Consider the following 18,696-nt stretch of genomic DNA (forward strand, 5'->3'; position numbering starts at 1 on the left):
ATTGAGTAGAAAATAAAAAAAATCAATAGGAATTAAAAAATAAAATATATTTAGTTTTTAATTAAAATAAAGCATAGAAAAACAAGTAATTTTTTTTGGTTGTTAAAGAAACAAGTAATCTTTTTTATGAGTAGGAAACATGTAATTTTGTTTTATCAGTAATTTGAATGTCAGCGTGTGAGAACAGATAATAATGGTAATAATAAAAAGCTACAGTCAACTTTAATTGAGTCGTTAGTCTTCGGTCTTTAATTAGTTACCCACGACTCTGCTCATATTTTCAAGTTCCAACTAACTGTGCATTCTATGCCGTCAATGCTCGTCCGTGAACAGAATAAAACTTGAATTTGCTCTTTTTTGTATTACCCTCTCTCTAAGTTAATATTTAAAGTAATGATTCTATATCATTTTTAAATTATTATTGAATATTCATCGGTTAAATTCTTAATTGATGTATTTTTTTATTAAAAATTAGGAATTAATGGGTTTTTTAATACTTAAAAGATTATTTAATATCTTTTATTAATGACATTAGTGTGAAATATATATTAATTTTATTAATGATTAATTTTCCTTGATCTACCTTAAGTAGAGTTTTTATTGTCAATTATCTTTTTTTATTTACGAGCCTAAAATCTGACTTTTTGTTAAGGACTATTTAATATATTTTATTAAGAATTTAGTGTATTTTTTAATAGATTAAAATGTGATTTTGGTCTCTTATTTTTTTAAATCTATCATTTTAGTTCCTTATTTTTAAAAAATTTAAAATTTTTGTTTTTGAGACATTTATTTTTCAATTTTAAAATATTTACAATTAAATAATTTAAAAAAGAACACTTATCTTCTGAATAATAAATAAATATATGTTATTTAATATTTAAATAATATATACATCAAAGAATTTGATCACAAGGATTAAAATTCTGAATTTTTTAAAATAAAAACAAAATGTCTTAATTAAAAAATATAAAATCAAAATTACAAATTTTTTAAAAGTGAAAATGAAATATTTCAATTAAAAATGGAAGGAATAAAAATACAGATTTAAGAAAATAAGAAAATGATAGCATTTTTACTTTTTTAATACTTAAAAAAATTAATTATATAATTTCTTTCAAAAATAATGATTTTTTTCTCGAGAACAACATCACGCAGTGAATGACGGAAGGGGAAATGGCACATTGTTGGGTAACCGCTGGAACAGTTCATAATCAAACACAAACACTAAAAACAAAACTTGATTTATTTAGTTATAACTTGCTTTTACCATGGGTGTGTTGTCTTCAAGAGATAACGACTTACAGGCGTTTCTGAACTTAATTTGTTTCACGTTATTTCTTTATACTTTTGGTAATACGAAGCTGGAAATATTAATTTCCATAATTTTTATAAGGTTATAAAAAGATATTTCAGATTTTTTATTTTTAGAAAATAAAATATTTTCATGTCTTAGATAGTTTAAACTATCTAAGACATTAAAGGTACGTAGGAAAATGATATTATGATTCGAATATATATAAGAAGTTTTTTATCACAATTGTAACTTACACTTTTATTTATTTTTAATTTAAATTATTTTGAATTTTAAAAATATTTTAAAGAATATTAAAATGTAATCAAAAATATATATATATATATATATATATATATATATATATATTTTAAGATATGATACTCTTGAAAATGCAATTCCTAAAAATATAGAAAGAAATGCTTACTTAAGCACATATAATTTTATAAAAGAAAATAAAATAAAAACAAAATAAAACAAATATTGCTTCCAGCTTATTGTTAAAGAAACTCAATAATTACTTAATCTACTTTATGTCGCTTAATATGACAATGATACCTTCCTTAAAATATGAATCTCTCCTGCTAACTTTCACGGGATGAAACTCTCTTTTTGGAAGAAAAAGAATCAAAATTCTCTTATTAAAGATTGAACTTCTATTGTTGACCTAACTAAAATTACTTGTTACTTGATTGGTATTTTCTTCTCGTCTTTAATGAGTCAGTTCCCATAAATAAAGGAAAGGAAAGCAAATTAGAGAATGTAATTAAAGTAATTTACCTTGAAATTGTTTCGATAAACTTTGGTTCAATTTTTATCCGCCATTTAACGTTATAATATAATTTTTTTAAAAATTTCATTTATATATATTAGAAGTATTTTAATCATTTTTATAATTTTTATCTTTTTATTTATTATTTTATAAGAATATAATTATAATTAACATTATCTTAAAATTTTAAATTACTGACAAATAAATAAATAAATAAAAAACGACAGCTAAAAAAGTACTAACCTACCAGCCTCGATCGTCGTACGTAATTAATTTAGTGGCTTGGTCAACAACAATGACTCGTATACTCAGAACTTTGAATTTTACATAAGGTTGACCCATGCACTCTTTAACTTTTTTGAAAAATAGTTGCCATTTTCTTTTACAAAATTTTCTACTGTTCCCCGTACTTATTAAATAGTAGTATAGTATTAGAAATACAAGAAATACTAAAAATTCACTCGCTTTAATATATGATCCAAACATACTATGATCAGCTGAAATTTAATAAAAAAATTATAAAATTGTATGGTGAGTTTTCACTTAATTAGAAAGATTTATAATATAACATTACTAATTTATTTAACAAAGTTAGGAAATTGAGGGGAGAAACCAATTACATAAAGAAGAGTAGGTTACACTAATAAGAATAATTTTAAAAATGTGAAACATGGTATTATCATTAGAAGTAATTTAGTCTAATAATAATCAATATGTTGTTTGGTAACATCATAATATAAAAGTCAAACATGAAACATGGTGTATAGTAGTATACAATTAGCCACGTCCGATGGCACTGAGTTTGTGAAGGGTGCCACGTGTAGTTTCTCAACCACGCGTAGAGCTGCATGCATGCAATGTTGTCAAAGTAGTACTGTATATTGCCACCGCTTTCTTCCTTCAAAACTCACATCAATGTATATATAATTCTATATTCTATATAACTAACTGAAACATCTATCTTCAACCCAGCACAAAAATGGAGACCCACAAAAATGGAGAACCAACAACCGGCACCTATCTCCGTGACACTGCTACATCTGCTATCCAAAACTTCGCTCCCATCAACAAAATCCACCAACATCTCTGCGCGTACGTTTCCATATACGAGAAAATAATCTGTTACTCGCTAAATTTAGTGACGAATATGCACATGAGTTAATTAATATTTACGTATGTACGTAGGTTTCACTTTTACTCATATGACATGAGCCGGCAAGTGGAGGCACACCATTTTTGCGCGCACCAGAACGAGGAGATGAGGCAGTGCCTTATCTACGACAGCCCCGAGAAGAAAGCCAGGCTCATAGGGCTGGAATACATCATCTCCGAAAACCTTTACTTGACACTCCCCGACCAGGAGAAGCGTCTGTGGCACTCTCACTTGTACGAGGTCAAGAGTGGCCTCTTCTTCATGCCTAAGGTTCCTGCTCTCATTCAGCGCCCAGACATGGAGACTGTCTGCACCACTTATGGCAAAGTCTTTCATTTCTGGCAGGTCGATAAGGGTCACTCTCTTCCATTTGGGATACCTCAGCTCATGATGGCTCTCACTAGAGATGGCCAGATCTATGATCACCTCCTCCAAAGTATGTCTATTCTTCTACTTTCTATGTATTTGGTTCAATGTCCAATTCGATTCAGTTCTTTAGAAAATCTGATTCATATATAGTTAAAAAATGGATAACTCAATTCAATCAAATCGTACCAAACCAAACCTAAAAAAACTAAACTTTTTTGAAGAAAAAAAAAAAACTACTTTATTTAGTGTTTCGGTTAATCAAACCACTTTTTAAAGTAGATTGAAATAAAGTGTTTCGGATTTTTAAAAACTCCAATTTCACAGACCTAGTATAGGGTTACTAGCTAGAATACTATCGGAAGATGACAAGTTTTAATTATGAGTTTGTTCCTTTGCGTGTTTGCTACACATGCCATGCATGTAGGTTCTGCAGAGCGCATGGGGATAGACTATGAGGAAGAAAGAAAAGCGAGAGAATATATGACAGGGCCAGTTCATGGAATTCATCCATTGGCAAATGGAGGGGGTAAGGGCCTTGAACTTCGGCTGAGGGAGGTTGAACTCAAGCACGATCCATCTCCACCATCCGTCAAAGCCAGGATTTTATTTTGAACATATTGTACGTGTTTTCTATATAATGAATGTATCTGCATGTACCGATTACTATATTCCCCAGTTTAGTTTGCTAAGAATAATATTATATCCGGTGTAGCACAAATGTGTTGGCAATTCTGATTTCTTAATGAATAACTCGAGTGATGTGTTTTTAGTTTTTACAATTAAGAGCTTTTTCACTAGTTAAATCTTGAACAGTTGAGGAATAAGGACATGGGATCTATTAATACACTCCATAATGGGACGCATGTTTGAAATTTGTGAGATGTAACTGTACAAAATTGATCGCTGTGAGTGAATGAAATTCAGGGGACACGCTCCAGTACTCGTTGTAATGCCTTCTTGATACCTTCCTGATCAAGGGATGTAGTCAGGTGTATCTCCTGCACCTGCACCGCAGGACAAAACATACATACGAGACATTTTGAATGTGTATATAGTTATAAATACAGGTAAGGGTTAAGTAGAGCATTCATTAATTTAAGGAAATTCACCTGTCTTCCAGCCCGAGCAAGAAGAGTAAACCTTTGGTTCGTGGGAGGTGCCTGCGATGGGATGTTGAAAGATTCAGAAATTCGGAGAAATCAAAGCTACAACCAAAACATATAATTGTGAAAGCTAGCTAGCTAGCTCACATTAGAAAGCCAAAGCTGCAAGTCTTGCGAGACCACTCGTTTTTCAAACCCTTGACGGCTGATTCTTACGTCATATATTCTGTCACAGAATGAATGTCGTCATATCATACCTTAGAATTAGAAAAAGTCATCACATATACTTAACTCATTCAAAACTCATCTAATTGGCCTTCTCATTCAAAAGCATAAACAAATGCAGGGCAAGAATTGGATATGGATTACATAGATGAATATCATAAGTTGCAACTGCATATTTTTAATGTAATAATCCGTTTACGATTCTGACAGTAATTTTATGCAGAAACCCTCAAGCAGTAATATATAGAACTCACAATAGAAATTTTATGCAGAAAGAGTCAATAATTTATTAAGCATGTAAATTTCTATTCCCAAAATTTCACTACCCTACATTTCTCTTTATACTTTATTGAGAGTAAAAGAAGACTACAATGTCCATGTGTTCTCTCTTTTCGCCCCTCCAAAATTTCAAGTCAAATTTGTGCTTGGTGGGACAAGATGTGCTCATGATTGTTTCTAGATGTATTTTCAATTGCGGAGATTCTAAGAGTTTAAGCAACTTTGACATTTGATTTCGTTTGTCTATATAGAATGATATATTATTCTCAGACTCGGTCATAAGTTCTTTCTTTTTCTAAAATGACATATTAAAACCGTGTGGGCGGGATGGATACCAATATTTCAAATAGTGACGGAAACATACCCATCTTCCTGTAGCAGCTCTTCAAGGATTGTTTCAAGTCCTGGAAGAGGCTCAATGCTACCGCTATCACCACCGCTCATGGAATCAGGATCAGCTGAACCATCCTGAAATATACAATTTATTAGTAAAATAATTTCCTCACACACGTGACATGTTTATATACCACCCATGTATGTATAGTATATGTCAATACAAACCTGAGGTATTACTTTGTCCAGAGTTTCTAAGAGTGGATCTTCTTCTAGCTGTCTAATTGATAGGTTAATCCTTGATTTTCCCCTGCAATAACTTAGATAAGTCAAAAAATGAAAGACAAAATGTAGCAAAATAGAAAGAAAATACCAAGCATTTTATGACATGGTATAAAAGGCTCTATAACCACATGTTCCATAGTTGCCCTCATTTTTCTAAAGAAAAGCTAAATTTTAACACAAGGCAGGGTATTATTCTCTGTAATTTCCATGCTTCAAGTCCAAAGAGCTCATGGACGAAGAGACAAGTTAGATATAAAAATCATTTGTGCATTCATTCAATAGCTTAGTGCATGTTTAGATGTTAGTTGATGGAGTTCAAAAGTACTTTTACTCCCAAAGCAACAAAATGACAAATTCTTCCTTCTCCATTTTATGTTTTGGAATTCATGAATGTGCATTGGAATTTCCAAACCAACTTTTATCCAAACATAGCCCAAGATCTTTTGAAATAGTTGGTTCACAACAAAGCAAAACATGCAGCTTCACTACACTTAAACCCAATGATATCAAAGCATGGATTTAGTCAACCAGCAAGAATATCAACAGAAAATTTGTGTAAAAAGCACAACTATTGTGAATCTCACCAATCAATACCGACAACTTTGGCCCTCACTTCATCGCCCACTTTTAAGATATTTCTGACATCCTGAATTAGATCCCATGACACTTCTGACACGTGTATTAGTCCAGTAAGGCGATAAAGACCTGCATCATTCTGTGATGTCACTTGTAACTTTTCCATGATAAAGTGAAAAAAAAAAAAACTGTAGACATATGAACTATGCATAGTAATTACCGTCAGGGAAGCGCAAATGAACAAAAGCACCATAGTCCTCAACATAACCAACTCTTACTTCAAAAATGTCCCCTACATTAACCTGTTTTGAAAATTTGGACCAGGCAGCTTCCTTTTCAGATAAGATCAATTTCTTGTTATCCTCATCTGCTAGAATTACCTAAAATTAGAAGAAACTGCAATTTATTTATAAATTTTAAACAGCCATTCATATAAACATAGCAAGCATATTGAAAATAATATTTACCCAATTCAGAGTAGAGCAAAGGATTATGATACCATACAGATGCAGGAAGCACTAAATAAATACTTCCATATGCAAAACATTTAAGAATTAAGAATTTTTTATTTTTCAAGGTCTAGATAGTGCTTGAAATAGTTCAAATCATATGACAGCTGTGCAGTAAAAATCTACATTTGTTTTCTGGATTCAGGGAACAATGGTTCTTTTAACATAGCAGCTTCAGGACTAAACATTGTGCAATTTTAAAATAGTTACCTTCACCGACATGATTGAACCAATTAAGCCTTGTGCAATTTCTTGTATAGATTTCTCTGGTTCTACACAAGAATCAAAGTCACAATAAGTGAGCAATTAAAATATTATGGATACCAACTCCAAACAGATTATTAAATGGCATGCTTGAGATAAGCAAACGCGACCAAATGCTGTAACATTCTACAGGAAACAAGAAAATTTTCATCTGTATAATATTATGGATACCAAAGGATACTAAAAGGGAATTGCTGTAAGATATGATCATTAACAAGTGTTTGACAAACACAATGCTTAAAAGGAAAATATAGGACATTTTCAACAATATGACAAAAAAAATATGATATTGCATGAAAACTATTTTATTTACAAGTAAATGAAACTACATTTTCCAAATAGCAATAAGATTTTTTATTTTGTGGGAGGGGGGGTCTTCAACATAAACACAAAGAATGTTCAAGACAAGTTTTCAACCCTTCAACTCATACATTACATTTTGTTTTTTTCTATTGGCCAATGTCAATTGTTAGTTTATGTTAGAATGTTAGTAAGGGGATTCGAACAAACGACCTCTCCCCCACCTCCCTCCAACCCTTAAACCCTCCTTCACAACCACTAAGTCAACCTTATAACTCCATTTAGATACATTTAGGAAGGAAGAATGTAAGAAACACATTGAGGATGGATACCTTTAGAAGCATGCACTGGACTCAATTGGGGGAATGGGAGAAAGCCCATAATAGAATAAAACCGAACCAGCAGGCCTCCAGAATTAAAACCTTCCACTCTACCATTATAGATGAGTTTACTATCTTGATATGTCTTTGCAGCCTTCCAATCTGACGATCTCTACTTCATTGCAGAAATCAAGTATTAGAAAGTGGTTATATGATGAGTAAGAATGAGCGTTGCATGAAAGATGAGAAGAAAAGTTGAGTAGTATGAATAAGAAAGAGAGTACCCGAGCCTGACGAGCGTCATCGAGAGGGTCTGGAGGAGTAGGGCGTTGAAGAAGTTCAGTATTAGGAATTTGGGTGTTGCCAGAGGCAGAGACCAACACTTTAGAAGTGAGATAGTGATGATGCTGCCATTGCCAAGGTGTCTTCACAGTTAACTTGAAAGGAGAAAGGTGTGATTGTGATTGTGAAGTTGAGAGGAAGGAGATGGAAGTGAAGGAGCCCAAGCTTGCAGAGAATATGGGCATTCTTCTTTCTTATTATCTTTCAACTTCAACGACTCCACAGACAGCGTTCGTTCGGATTCCATGGATATATAAACGATAGATTGCAATTCCAAGTGTCATTTCTTGCGCCACCAATCTTTTATGCTCCCTCTCCTACCTTCTAGTCGTGGCATAAACCCACACACTTGTATTTTTTCTTCTTATTAATTGGTAAAACCAAAAACATTAATCTTATTTATTAATTAAAAATATTAAATACATTTATATCTTCAAGACATTAAATATATAGTTATTAGATTTTTCTGAAAAAAAAAATGTAACTTTATGTCTTTAACCAACGTTTTTTTCTTAACACTTATGTCATATCGATTGAGTCAGTCCTTTAAAAAGAAAATTTTATAATCGAATCAGATATAATGCATATTTTTCTCTCAACATAATTTATTTCATGCTTAAGGACTAACTAAAATTTAAATTTTGAAAGACTTGATTAAAGAATATAAATTATTATTACTTGTTGATTCTATTATTAAAATTATATATTGAAAGTACTTATTTTGACAGAATTCTTTTCTTTATTTTTTTATGAATTCTCTATTTTGAGCTGTTAATAAAGGTAAAAACAGGATGTTAAATTAAACATAAGGCTTTCATTCAGATTTATCTTGAATCTCATGACATGTAAACAAATAATTGATCCGGTAGAGATTAGAGAACAACAGCTTCTTTGGGAATAACTTGCTACTCAACGAAAGGTTGTGACAAATGTAGAGCACATTTTATGTAAATAAAAAAACAGGACATACAAGTTAAAATAATGATACATGCATTCGTGCCAATACTAACATGGATCCAGTAACTTAGAGGACAACAAAACAAAGCCCTCACTCACTAAAATATTGACACATTTCATTTGATCCCTATAGCTTACTGCACATAGTTGACGATGAGCTGAATTTCAGAAGTTGTGAACCTTTCTTTCTTCGTATGAGCCGATATAGCTGACGATCTTCTGAGTCCTGACCAGAGATAAAGAAAGCCAAGGTAGAAATGATGCTCCTGTACTCTACCAGGATTCATTTTCAATTCTTGCTTTTGTTAAATAACACTCACTTAAGCCATTCTTATCTGGATCTTCTGTGGATATTCAATCAAATTTGGTGTTTTAACATTGTAACTTGACAATCTTCGCTCTGCTTTGGTAAGCAGAAATTTCATCAGGAAAGACAGTTTCCCTAAATGAGAGGTTTCCACAAGGTTCTGTACACTCTCACATGCTACAGAACAAGATTCAACCATACCTTTGCCATAGAGCATCATGCATAATTGATAAATATTAACTCCTAAATTTAAGCTTCTTAGCAGAAAATAAGCCATACTGATTTCAGGATATCAGGGACAGTAGTACACACAACTAACTTCTGATGTCCTTTAGTTCTATGTGAATTTTTAGCATGAGTATTTCATTTTCATACCAAAAATACATCAAAACATATGGGAAATCATCACTCTCCTGGTTCATTAGATTCCAGTTTCACATATACATATATATATTCCAGTAAACAGAAAACAAATGTAGTTAAGGGCAACAACCTTGTTTATGGATAAAGAGAAAAGTTACATAAAAAACTAAAGGCAATATACAACAGTATCCAAAACATAGAATCTAGAGGAAGTAGATGAATTACATTTCATGCTCGGCGTTTACTCAAACGCCACGAATTTGGGTCAAACTGAATGGAATAACCAACTTCCTCTTCAAATCGACAACCAAACTATTCCCTTTGTGGTGTACCCCGCTTCAGCAAGATCCTGAACCGGTTTCTCCAATCACTACCAACACCCGATTATCATGAACAGCCTGAATCAGTTACTTCTTTAACTTGTAAATTGGCAAATTTTGCCTCTGCTCCTGAATAGAAAGCTTTGACTTGTGCCCAAAGGTAATGGTTTTCCCGTAGGCCTCTTTTTCCATTCGGGCATAATTAATATTGAAGATATTATAACAAATTCTAAAACGGAATATAGAAAGAAAGATATGAATACCTAATGAGTGTTAAAAAAATTATAACATATCTTTATTACCATATAATATTTACAAATTTTATTATCTTTAATATTATTCTTACAAATTCTAAAACAATATTATAATAATACTCATTTATTTAATTTTTAAGTTTTAATTTATAATGTATTTTTACTTTATATATAAAAAAATTATAAATTTATATAAGATATGTTAAATACAATTTTTTATAGATAATATATAAAAAATTAAATCTTATATATAAATTTTGCCAACAAAAAAATCAAATCTTAGCTTGTCATGTTATAAAAACTAATTTTTTCTGCTAGATTCAAATTCTGTCAATTATATTTATTGTTATTTTGTATAAATATTATATGCATTGCATATATAAATCTTATATATAATATATGCCCTTTTGGGAATAATTAGCTACTCAGCGAAAGGTTGTGACAAATCTTGATATATAAAATTACTGGATATACAAGTTTATATGATGGCATATTTCGTTCCAATACAAACATTGATCCAGTAACTTGGAGGATACAAAACAATGCGCTGAATTTTCAAGTATCGACACATGTCATTTGTTCCCTATAGCTTATTGCACATAGTTGACGGTGAGCCTTTCTTTTTTATTCTCCTGAGTCCTGACCACATAAAGAATACCAATCTTGAATTGATGCTCCTGTATTCTACCATGACTCATTTTCAATTCCTGTTTTTGTTACACAACACTTGCTTTAGCCATTCTTTTCTGGCCCCGAGTAGCTAGTAGCTCAGAATCCTGCAATAATTTTTAGCAAGCCTCAATGACAGCACTGATAAGAAAAACATTCAAATCAAACTATGCAGAAGATCAATCCTCATTATGCTAACTCTTTCATACTAATTTCAAATAATGTTTCATAACCAAAGGCCTTTCGCAGGGGGGTAATGGAGATACATATAAAAATCATTCAGAGACAGCATAAGTTTTGAGGATAATTGGAAATCAGTAAAAATGTTTCAACCAAAAAATAAAAGTGGAAAGATTTTTATCCTGCTGAAACAATGTAGTGTTATTCATCCTGCTGAATTAATAACCAAGTTTCTCTCACAAAATAACTAAGAAAGCATGTATATATAGATAATCACATTTCTTGCTAATGAATCGCTGAGTTACATAGATATTTTTGTGACAGATTTTACCTGTACAATAGCCTGTGCACAAAGCTTCCCAGAAAGAACAGCGCCTTCCATTGAAGCTAAATATTTTTGTTTTGTGTAATCTCCAGCTAAATAGAAACCTTCTAAAGGAGATCTTTGTAAGGGACGACAAGGTTCACAATTTGGAACAGTTTTGTAAACTGACCTGAAACAATGTAGCCAGTAGTTCCATTAGGATTCAGAACACAGCTGAATGTAAGGGCTATAAATGTCACCATCAGTTCAGTAACAACAAAGACATTGCCAGACTGGTTATTCAATCAAACCTTGGTGTTTTAACAACATGGTACTTGAGAATCTTTGCTTTGCTTTGGTCTGCAGATATTTCATTAGGGAAGAGTTTGGCAAGCTCAGCCATCGTGGCTTGAATAATATCTTCATCACTACGTGAAATCCATTCTTCGGCTGGTGCAAAAACCAACTCTAACATAGACTGGTTTGGGCTATAATACTCCTGCATTTGATCGTCAAACAGAACTCAAACAACATTCCAACATTTGATGATAAGCAGACAAAACATAAGCAGAAGAAATTCAGCCTCAAACAACAAAAGAATATTACATAAATGTCTGGAAACTGAAATAATTTGTAGAGAGGGTTAACTGCTTATCCAGAAAGCACCATCTCCAATTCATTTAGGTGACCCTAGTTAATTATACATATAAGAACGAATATGCTAACCTATACATGCAGGCCACAACTTTTGCATGGGTTGAGGAAATAAATCAGTGCAAATCAGTGGCATGTAAGAAGTGGTTTTTACCTTGCAAGTTACTGACATATCAGCATATACACTTAGAAGGGGACTTCTGCATGAAGAAACATATAAAATATACAAGATGTGAGGTGATGAAAATACTTTATTTATAATCCACAAATACCATCAAGAAAGCAAAGAAGAAAAAAAGTTCATTTCACACAGCAAAAAATAAGTGATCTTTCATCCCTAAAATCCTCAGACACTTGGAACATACACAATAAAATTAAAAACCCGCCAGCAAATAACTAGATTGTATCAATTGCAATTGCAATAGAAAAAAAAATCCTTTTATCATTGGCTATTGACGAGATGTAATCATTGGCAATTGGAAATTGTAGATGAAAGAAACACTACCATATACACAGAATCACAAAGTCACAATAAACCACCTCATGCTAGACACCATCAACACCCTGAATAAATTCTTGAACAAACTCAGCCAAGTTAAGCAAACAATGGGAGAAAGGATCTCCTTGGCCACAAATTTTTAATTCCTTTTATCACTTTCTTTCTTTAGTAAATTATAGCAGAATGAGACCAATACTCCATTCCAAGATTAGGGTATGTCACAAACCTCAATAAAGTGGTGTCTCTCTCCTGTAATCACATGTTAGTAATAGATAGGTCACTATTTCCATATTACAATATTCAGTTTGGCACATCATTAGAGGGCCAACATTTAGGGAGAGGATATCTTCTACACTATTTCCATATTACAATATTCAGTTTGGCTTCTGATTGTTATTTCACAATATTATAATGAAAAATGTTCTTATCCCTTAGTAAACCTTTCTGTTTTATACTTGTCGAGTTTCACAACTTATGAAGCACAAAAGTTGACTCAGTAGTCAATATGCATCTACGCATCAGAAAAACAAAACAGACATTAAATGAACAGCATTTCTATCCCTTCCAGACATTACAGGTGTTTCAAAGTTTGTGGAAGACCTGCTAAAGAGAAGGTGATCATATGTGTTCTTCAGTTTTCTGTCAAACCTGCAAACACATGCATATATAGTATGTCACCACAACAGTGGAGATTATAATATAATCATTATCCACAAACATTACAAATTATTTTTGTTGGTGTTACCCAAAATTTTGACAAAACATTAATAAAGTAAGAGGAATTTCTTTATGAAAAAGTTAACAAAGAATATTATTACATCAATTAGTGATAGTGACATTATTTTACCACAACTCTATTTAAAGTTTCTATTTACCAAAACTATTACAACCATTCAATTAGAAGAACATTAATTATAAATTGTCAATTGTCATTAATACAATTTAAGAAAAATCGCATAGATTTCTATTCCAAACTTTTCAGTGAATATTTGAATTTTTATATATTAGACAGAAAAATGAAATACTGATGACTGTAATAATTTAATTTAAAATTGGAGTCTAACATATGCATGCATATGGTTTTAAACGTCAAAAGCCATTACTTACCATATGTGAACATTTATGACTGGGACTCCAACTAATTTATCCAGTCTCTGGAAATACGGAATCCCTTTCCAGTTGTCTGGTAGAAGAAGCTTCAGAATATCCACTGTTTTCAAGAAAAAGAACCTCAAAAATGTTAAGGTATGAAGATTAAGAATGTCATGAAAACAATTAATTAATACATTGGGAAAATAAGAAGAAAAATACCAGGTGTTGCAAACACATAAGCATCTCCTTCCATCACTTTCCCATTATTTAGTAAGAAGCTCTTCACCGTTCCATCATCATTTAGCTCAATTTTTTGAATGCGCGAATTTAGATGAACTTCACCACCCAAGGACTGAATATGATCAACTATCGGCATACAAAGTCTTTCAGGGGGATTGCCATCCAAAAAGGCCATCTTAGAACCATGTTTCTCCTATAGAATAATTTAATAATATAACAATTAGTTGAAGAAAAAGAAAAGGAAAAGAAAAAAACTTGATCCTAAGTTCCAGAAACATGTTTGTGAAATAAAAGGCCATCTTAAAGTTTATTACTAATCTGATTCCATTCAACTATTATAATGGGAATAAAATGACCTTGTCAATCGTACAATAATTCTAGTAGAATAGTGTTTTAAGAAAAGGAAATGTTCGCACCTGAAGAAATCGGTTTAAAGCAATCAATATACATTGCATTGAAAGTTCATCAGGATTGATGAAGTTTAGTGCCTTCGACATTGCTATGAACACCTCATCGGTTACTCGCTCAGGTACGCCCTATAACAAGGAGAAAACATTTTGTTATTTTCAAATTATTTGCAACACAGACCATGACAAGGTTCCATTCTGTCCCAGTGAAATCAACCCGAGGTAGATGAAATACATTTTAAAGCATTAAGTAAATATCAAGTAATACAATCTTACAATTACAACTACAGATATCCTTTCTCTAATGATAAAAGGACCCATTGTCATCATCATCAAGTCACATGAAAGTCTATTCCTGAATCACCCCATTTCAGAATAGTCATCAGATGGTCAACAGTCCATTGTCAACAAACAAGACTTTTCTCTGCAATTTTTAAGTTGCAGTAGCCCATGACTGGTGATATAGCCAAGTTACTTAAATCTATTAATGGACTGCTAAGGTTACACAATCAAGAAAAGTGCTATACCTGTTTTTTCATCCATTCTTGAACTGAAAGACCATCTTGAGCCTCAACATATGGCTGTCCACCAAGCATAGCTGGTAGAAGCCCAATTGCAAATTTGACTTTCTCTGGCCAGGTCAGCATCTCATTGTTCCTCAATATTGCCCATATTCCTGTATTGACATTCATGGCATGCAACTCGTAAATACTGGTTAACATTTAGAAAGTAAAGCATAATGAAACAGAATCTTAAAAGGGGAATGATGCAGATGTTAAAATAAAATTGGAGAATTTAAGCATCACTTGGTTCTTTTTAGAAGAGAAAAATTTGTTCCCAACCTGCAAACCAGATTAGTGAAGAAAGAAATAGAAAAGAATATAGAAACCAAGCTAAACACCAAAATGCTTCTTCTCTGTTTGGGTTTGCAATTTTTAATTTACATAAAATGGAAACAATTTAACACATCTTGTTTCAATGATTATCAAATGCATTGAGATATATTCGAAATCAAAAATTTGACTAGCAAATTGTGTTAAAATTTTCAAGGAAACTAAAATTTTCTTCATCTGAATTCTGGTTTTCGAGCATTACTCGTAACATAGGCAGGATAATTGCTAGATGGTATTACACATTTTATGTCAGACAACTGCAAATTCAGCATTGTAGGATTTCCAAAGATAAAGGCATTCAATGTGCTTTTTATAGAGACATCCAACTGCAGTTAGGTATATAAATATACACACATACAGTAGGTCTTACATCTTACCATTTAATGGGGCGGGAAGGACATCGGGAAAATCAAATCGACTAAACTCTCCAGGCTTATTTGGCATAGCAAAAATCATAGAATGCTCCTTCCATTGTAACCGATCATTAATGCCAAGTTCTCCAAATAAGTTCTGTACATTAGGGTAAGCCCCAACTGTGGGGAGGGGGAAAAAGTTGTAAAGCAAAGATAACTACAAAATAAGGATTCTAATAATTAAAAGATCTGTATTGATTAAATAATATGATGTCCAATAAATGATTCATTTAGAAAGAAAAACTAAAAAGATATATCAAAATATTTCAATAAGTGTGCCATGGACTAACTCATCCGAAAGCACTGCTAGGAGGCCAAATTCCCACTCAAGGAAAAGCCTTTTGAGCTTGGACAGAGCACAATTTAACCCAAACCTTTTAACTGAAATTTAATTCTTAATCAGAAGAGTGGGGTAGCAAGGATCAAAATCCTAACTATTTGGATGCATAGCAGGAAAAAAAAAAAAGTTAAACCCGAGATTTTAATGAACTTACAGAAGATGTGTAGACCTGTCTCATACCAGTCTCCATCCTTGTCTTTCCATGCAGCAACCTTAGAAAATGAAACAATAGTGTAAAAACACAATGCATCAAAATTGATTTATTATAAATATGTTTTACATTACTGCGGTAATCTTCAACAAGCCTGATGATGAAGTTATAAAGCCAACACATCAAATAGATTATGACGGAACAACACAAACAAATTTCTTATTTCATTAAACAGCATGCTAAAATAATGAGCAGAATGCACACAAAGTGACAACTAATTGACGTAAGAGATTAAATTAGCAGGAAAACCTTTCCACCTAGAACGTCTCTTGCTTCCAGCAATATAGGTTTATGCCCAGCATCAGCCAAATATTTTGCAGTTGATAAACCAGCCAATCCTGCAATAATGAAACATGCATCAATCCAATAGGCAGAGAGGCCAAAACTAATGTGCAAAGATTAGTTTACAAATTTTTTTGTCTTTAAATATCCAACATGATATCAGGATACCTTTTATTTGAAATTTCAGCAAAAATTGAAGATCCTAAAATTCCATAACTTTTTTCCTTACCGACACAGGAGGACTGTCACAATACAATGTAATCAAGCATTGAGATGTGTACATCTATTTAATCACAAAGAAAGGAATTCCTAATGCGTAGCCCAAGCAGGCTTCTAAGTTGTTTTCTAACACACACTAACATTAGAATAGAAGACCATACATGAAATGAAAAGGGTGGTATAACAGGTCCTAATTTGAAAACACCCAGAACAACAAGAGCAAGAAAAACACAAATTTGGCAGCAAAGATACACTTTTGATGCATAAAACGAAATAACAATACGAACAACCAGCATTTGTCGATAAAAAAAATACAATTTTGATGCATAAAACGAAATGGGTACAAGCATAGGCATGGCTAGGTTAATACCTGCGCCAGCAATAACGATGTTCAAGGGTTTTAGTGGACGCGGAGAAGCACGGAAGGTGGAAGACAAGTAAGCAGCTTCGACGAAATTAACAGTGTTTTCGAGCTCCGGTCGAGGATAATCGACGCAAACGACACGCAAGGGAGAGAAATGGTTCCTCTTAGGAGCACGAATTGGAGCGGGTCGCAAACTAAGACCCATTGAATCGCTCCCGCCAAATGATAACGAAATTGTGGCATCCGAAGAACTGAATTTGGATAAGTTTCTGGCGCCAACAAGATGATTGAAGTTGGCAGCAGATATATAGCCACACGCGGCCATTGGGGCAATCAATCAAACAAAGCCTGAATCAAAAGAGAGACGTGTTAATGGTATTACTGTTGCGGAATTCAGGCACTTTGAAAGTTGATGTGGGAAATAAAAAAAAACAAGAGTTGAAGAAGTGAAAAGAGTACCAAGTAACAAGCTTGCAGAGGCAGAGAGAGAGAGTCGGTTTAGGCAGTGGAGAAAGCACCACGGCAGTACATAAAAGAGACGAGAGTTGTGTTGTGTGACTGAGGTGTGTTTTAAGAATGAATGAATATTCCTGAGTGGATTGTGAGGAAGATTAGGACAAAGTGTCAACCCCCGTCAAACTAAATCACAATAAAATGTTTGATACCATTGGGCTACAAGACATCCCGAGAGAGAAAATAAGAAAATATGTAACTTTAATAAGATTTATGAGGTGGTATGAACAAAGACATATACATAAATAAGAGGTGTTGAGATGGTGTATAAATTAAGAAAATTTTGTGTATCATTACTCATTTCAAAGTTTTAACTCCTACAATAACCTGATTTAGACTGAATTTGTGTTGGATGAACTTAGTGATACAATTTGAATAAGAGATATTAGTTACTTTTTATTATATATTAACAAGAATTTCATATCGATAACAAACATTAAATTTATATTTCATAAAAAATATGATTTTATTTTTTATCAATTAAATCAATCTTTATTAGTTAACACGATATTAATTTCAATCATTAAATTACATTTATAAAAAATTGTTAAATGTGTAAGAGTAAATATATTTTATATTAGTGTAACTCCATAGACATATAAGGAAACTTCAACTATTAAACTTTATTAATAATAATCGAGATTAAAATGCTTAAAGAAATTTCCACCATTAAATTTTATGATAAATGATCAAAATTAAAACATTCATGCCTGATCTCACTATTAAATTCTTTCATAAATAATTAAAACTAAATCACACTCATCATATGAATTCTTTAAAAAAAATGTCAACCATTAAATTTTATTATAAATAATCAAAGATTAAAACATTCATACATGATCCCAACCATTAAATTCTTTTATAAATAATTAAGACTAAAGCACACATCATATGAATTCTTTTAAAAAAATTGCAACCATTAAATTTTTATCATAAATGATAAAGATCAAAACACTCAGATCCCGACCATTAAATTCTTTTATAAATAATTAAGACCAAAACACACATGAATTCTTTTTAAAAAATCACATGATTTTTTTTTCAAAAGAATAATTCTAATAATCCATGTCCGCCTATATAATATATACTTC

At 32.1% G+C, this 18,696-nt stretch overlaps 3 protein-coding genes across 5 annotated transcripts; 1 reads left to right on the plus strand and 2 right to left on the minus strand.

Annotated features, from left to right (window-relative positions):
* Positions 1-2,979: 2,979 nt before the first annotated feature.
* On the plus strand, positions 2,980-4,367 carry LOC114382796 (oil body-associated protein 1A-like). The gene is made up of 3 exons (XM_028342414.1): positions 2,980-3,158; positions 3,252-3,655; positions 4,013-4,367. The coding sequence occupies exons 1-3, from the start codon at positions 3,046-3,048 to the stop codon at positions 4,198-4,200; spliced, it is 705 nt and encodes a 234-aa protein (XP_028198215.1). The 5' UTR covers positions 2,980-3,045; the 3' UTR covers positions 4,201-4,367.
* LOC114382795 (30S ribosomal protein S1-like) lies at positions 4,309-8,361 on the minus strand. 3 transcript variants are annotated; one of them, XM_028342410.1, is made up of 10 exons: positions 8,067-8,359; positions 7,795-7,954; positions 7,109-7,170; positions 6,610-6,769; positions 6,398-6,518; positions 5,757-5,838; positions 5,560-5,663; positions 4,839-4,917; positions 4,698-4,748; positions 4,309-4,592 (listed from the first exon to the last, which is right to left on the minus strand). In XM_028342410.1, the coding sequence occupies exons 1-10, from the start codon at positions 8,307-8,309 to the stop codon at positions 4,509-4,511; spliced, it is 1,146 nt and encodes a 381-aa protein (XP_028198211.1). In that variant the 5' UTR covers positions 8,310-8,359; the 3' UTR covers positions 4,309-4,508. The 3 variants fall into 3 exon arrangements, with proteins under 3 accessions (XP_028198211.1, XP_028198214.1, XP_028198213.1); XM_028342413.1 differs by having other exon boundaries at positions 7,795-7,957; positions 8,067-8,185; XM_028342412.1 differs by lacking the exon at positions 4,839-4,917 and having other exon boundaries at positions 8,067-8,361.
* A 2,386-nt stretch (positions 8,362-10,747) lies between these two features.
* On the minus strand, positions 10,748-17,714 carry LOC114382350 (15-cis-phytoene desaturase, chloroplastic/chromoplastic). The gene is made up of 14 exons (XM_028341699.1): positions 17,552-17,714; positions 17,099-17,440; positions 16,477-16,565; positions 16,171-16,228; positions 15,641-15,796; positions 14,898-15,046; positions 14,380-14,499; positions 13,943-14,156; positions 13,739-13,841; positions 13,232-13,279; positions 12,287-12,332; positions 11,790-11,977; positions 11,506-11,668; positions 10,748-11,101 (listed from the first exon to the last, which is right to left on the minus strand). Exons 2-14 carry the CDS (start codon positions 17,415-17,417, stop codon positions 11,042-11,044), a joined length of 1,713 nt encoding a protein of 570 aa, XP_028197500.1. The 5' UTR covers positions 17,418-17,440; positions 17,552-17,714; the 3' UTR covers positions 10,748-11,041.
* Positions 17,715-18,696: the final 982 nt, after the last annotated feature.

This window comes from Glycine soja, chromosome 13, assembly GCF_004193775.1.
Source record: "Glycine soja cultivar W05 chromosome 13, ASM419377v2, whole genome shotgun sequence".
NCBI lineage: Eukaryota > Viridiplantae > Streptophyta > Magnoliopsida > Fabales > Fabaceae > Glycine > Glycine soja.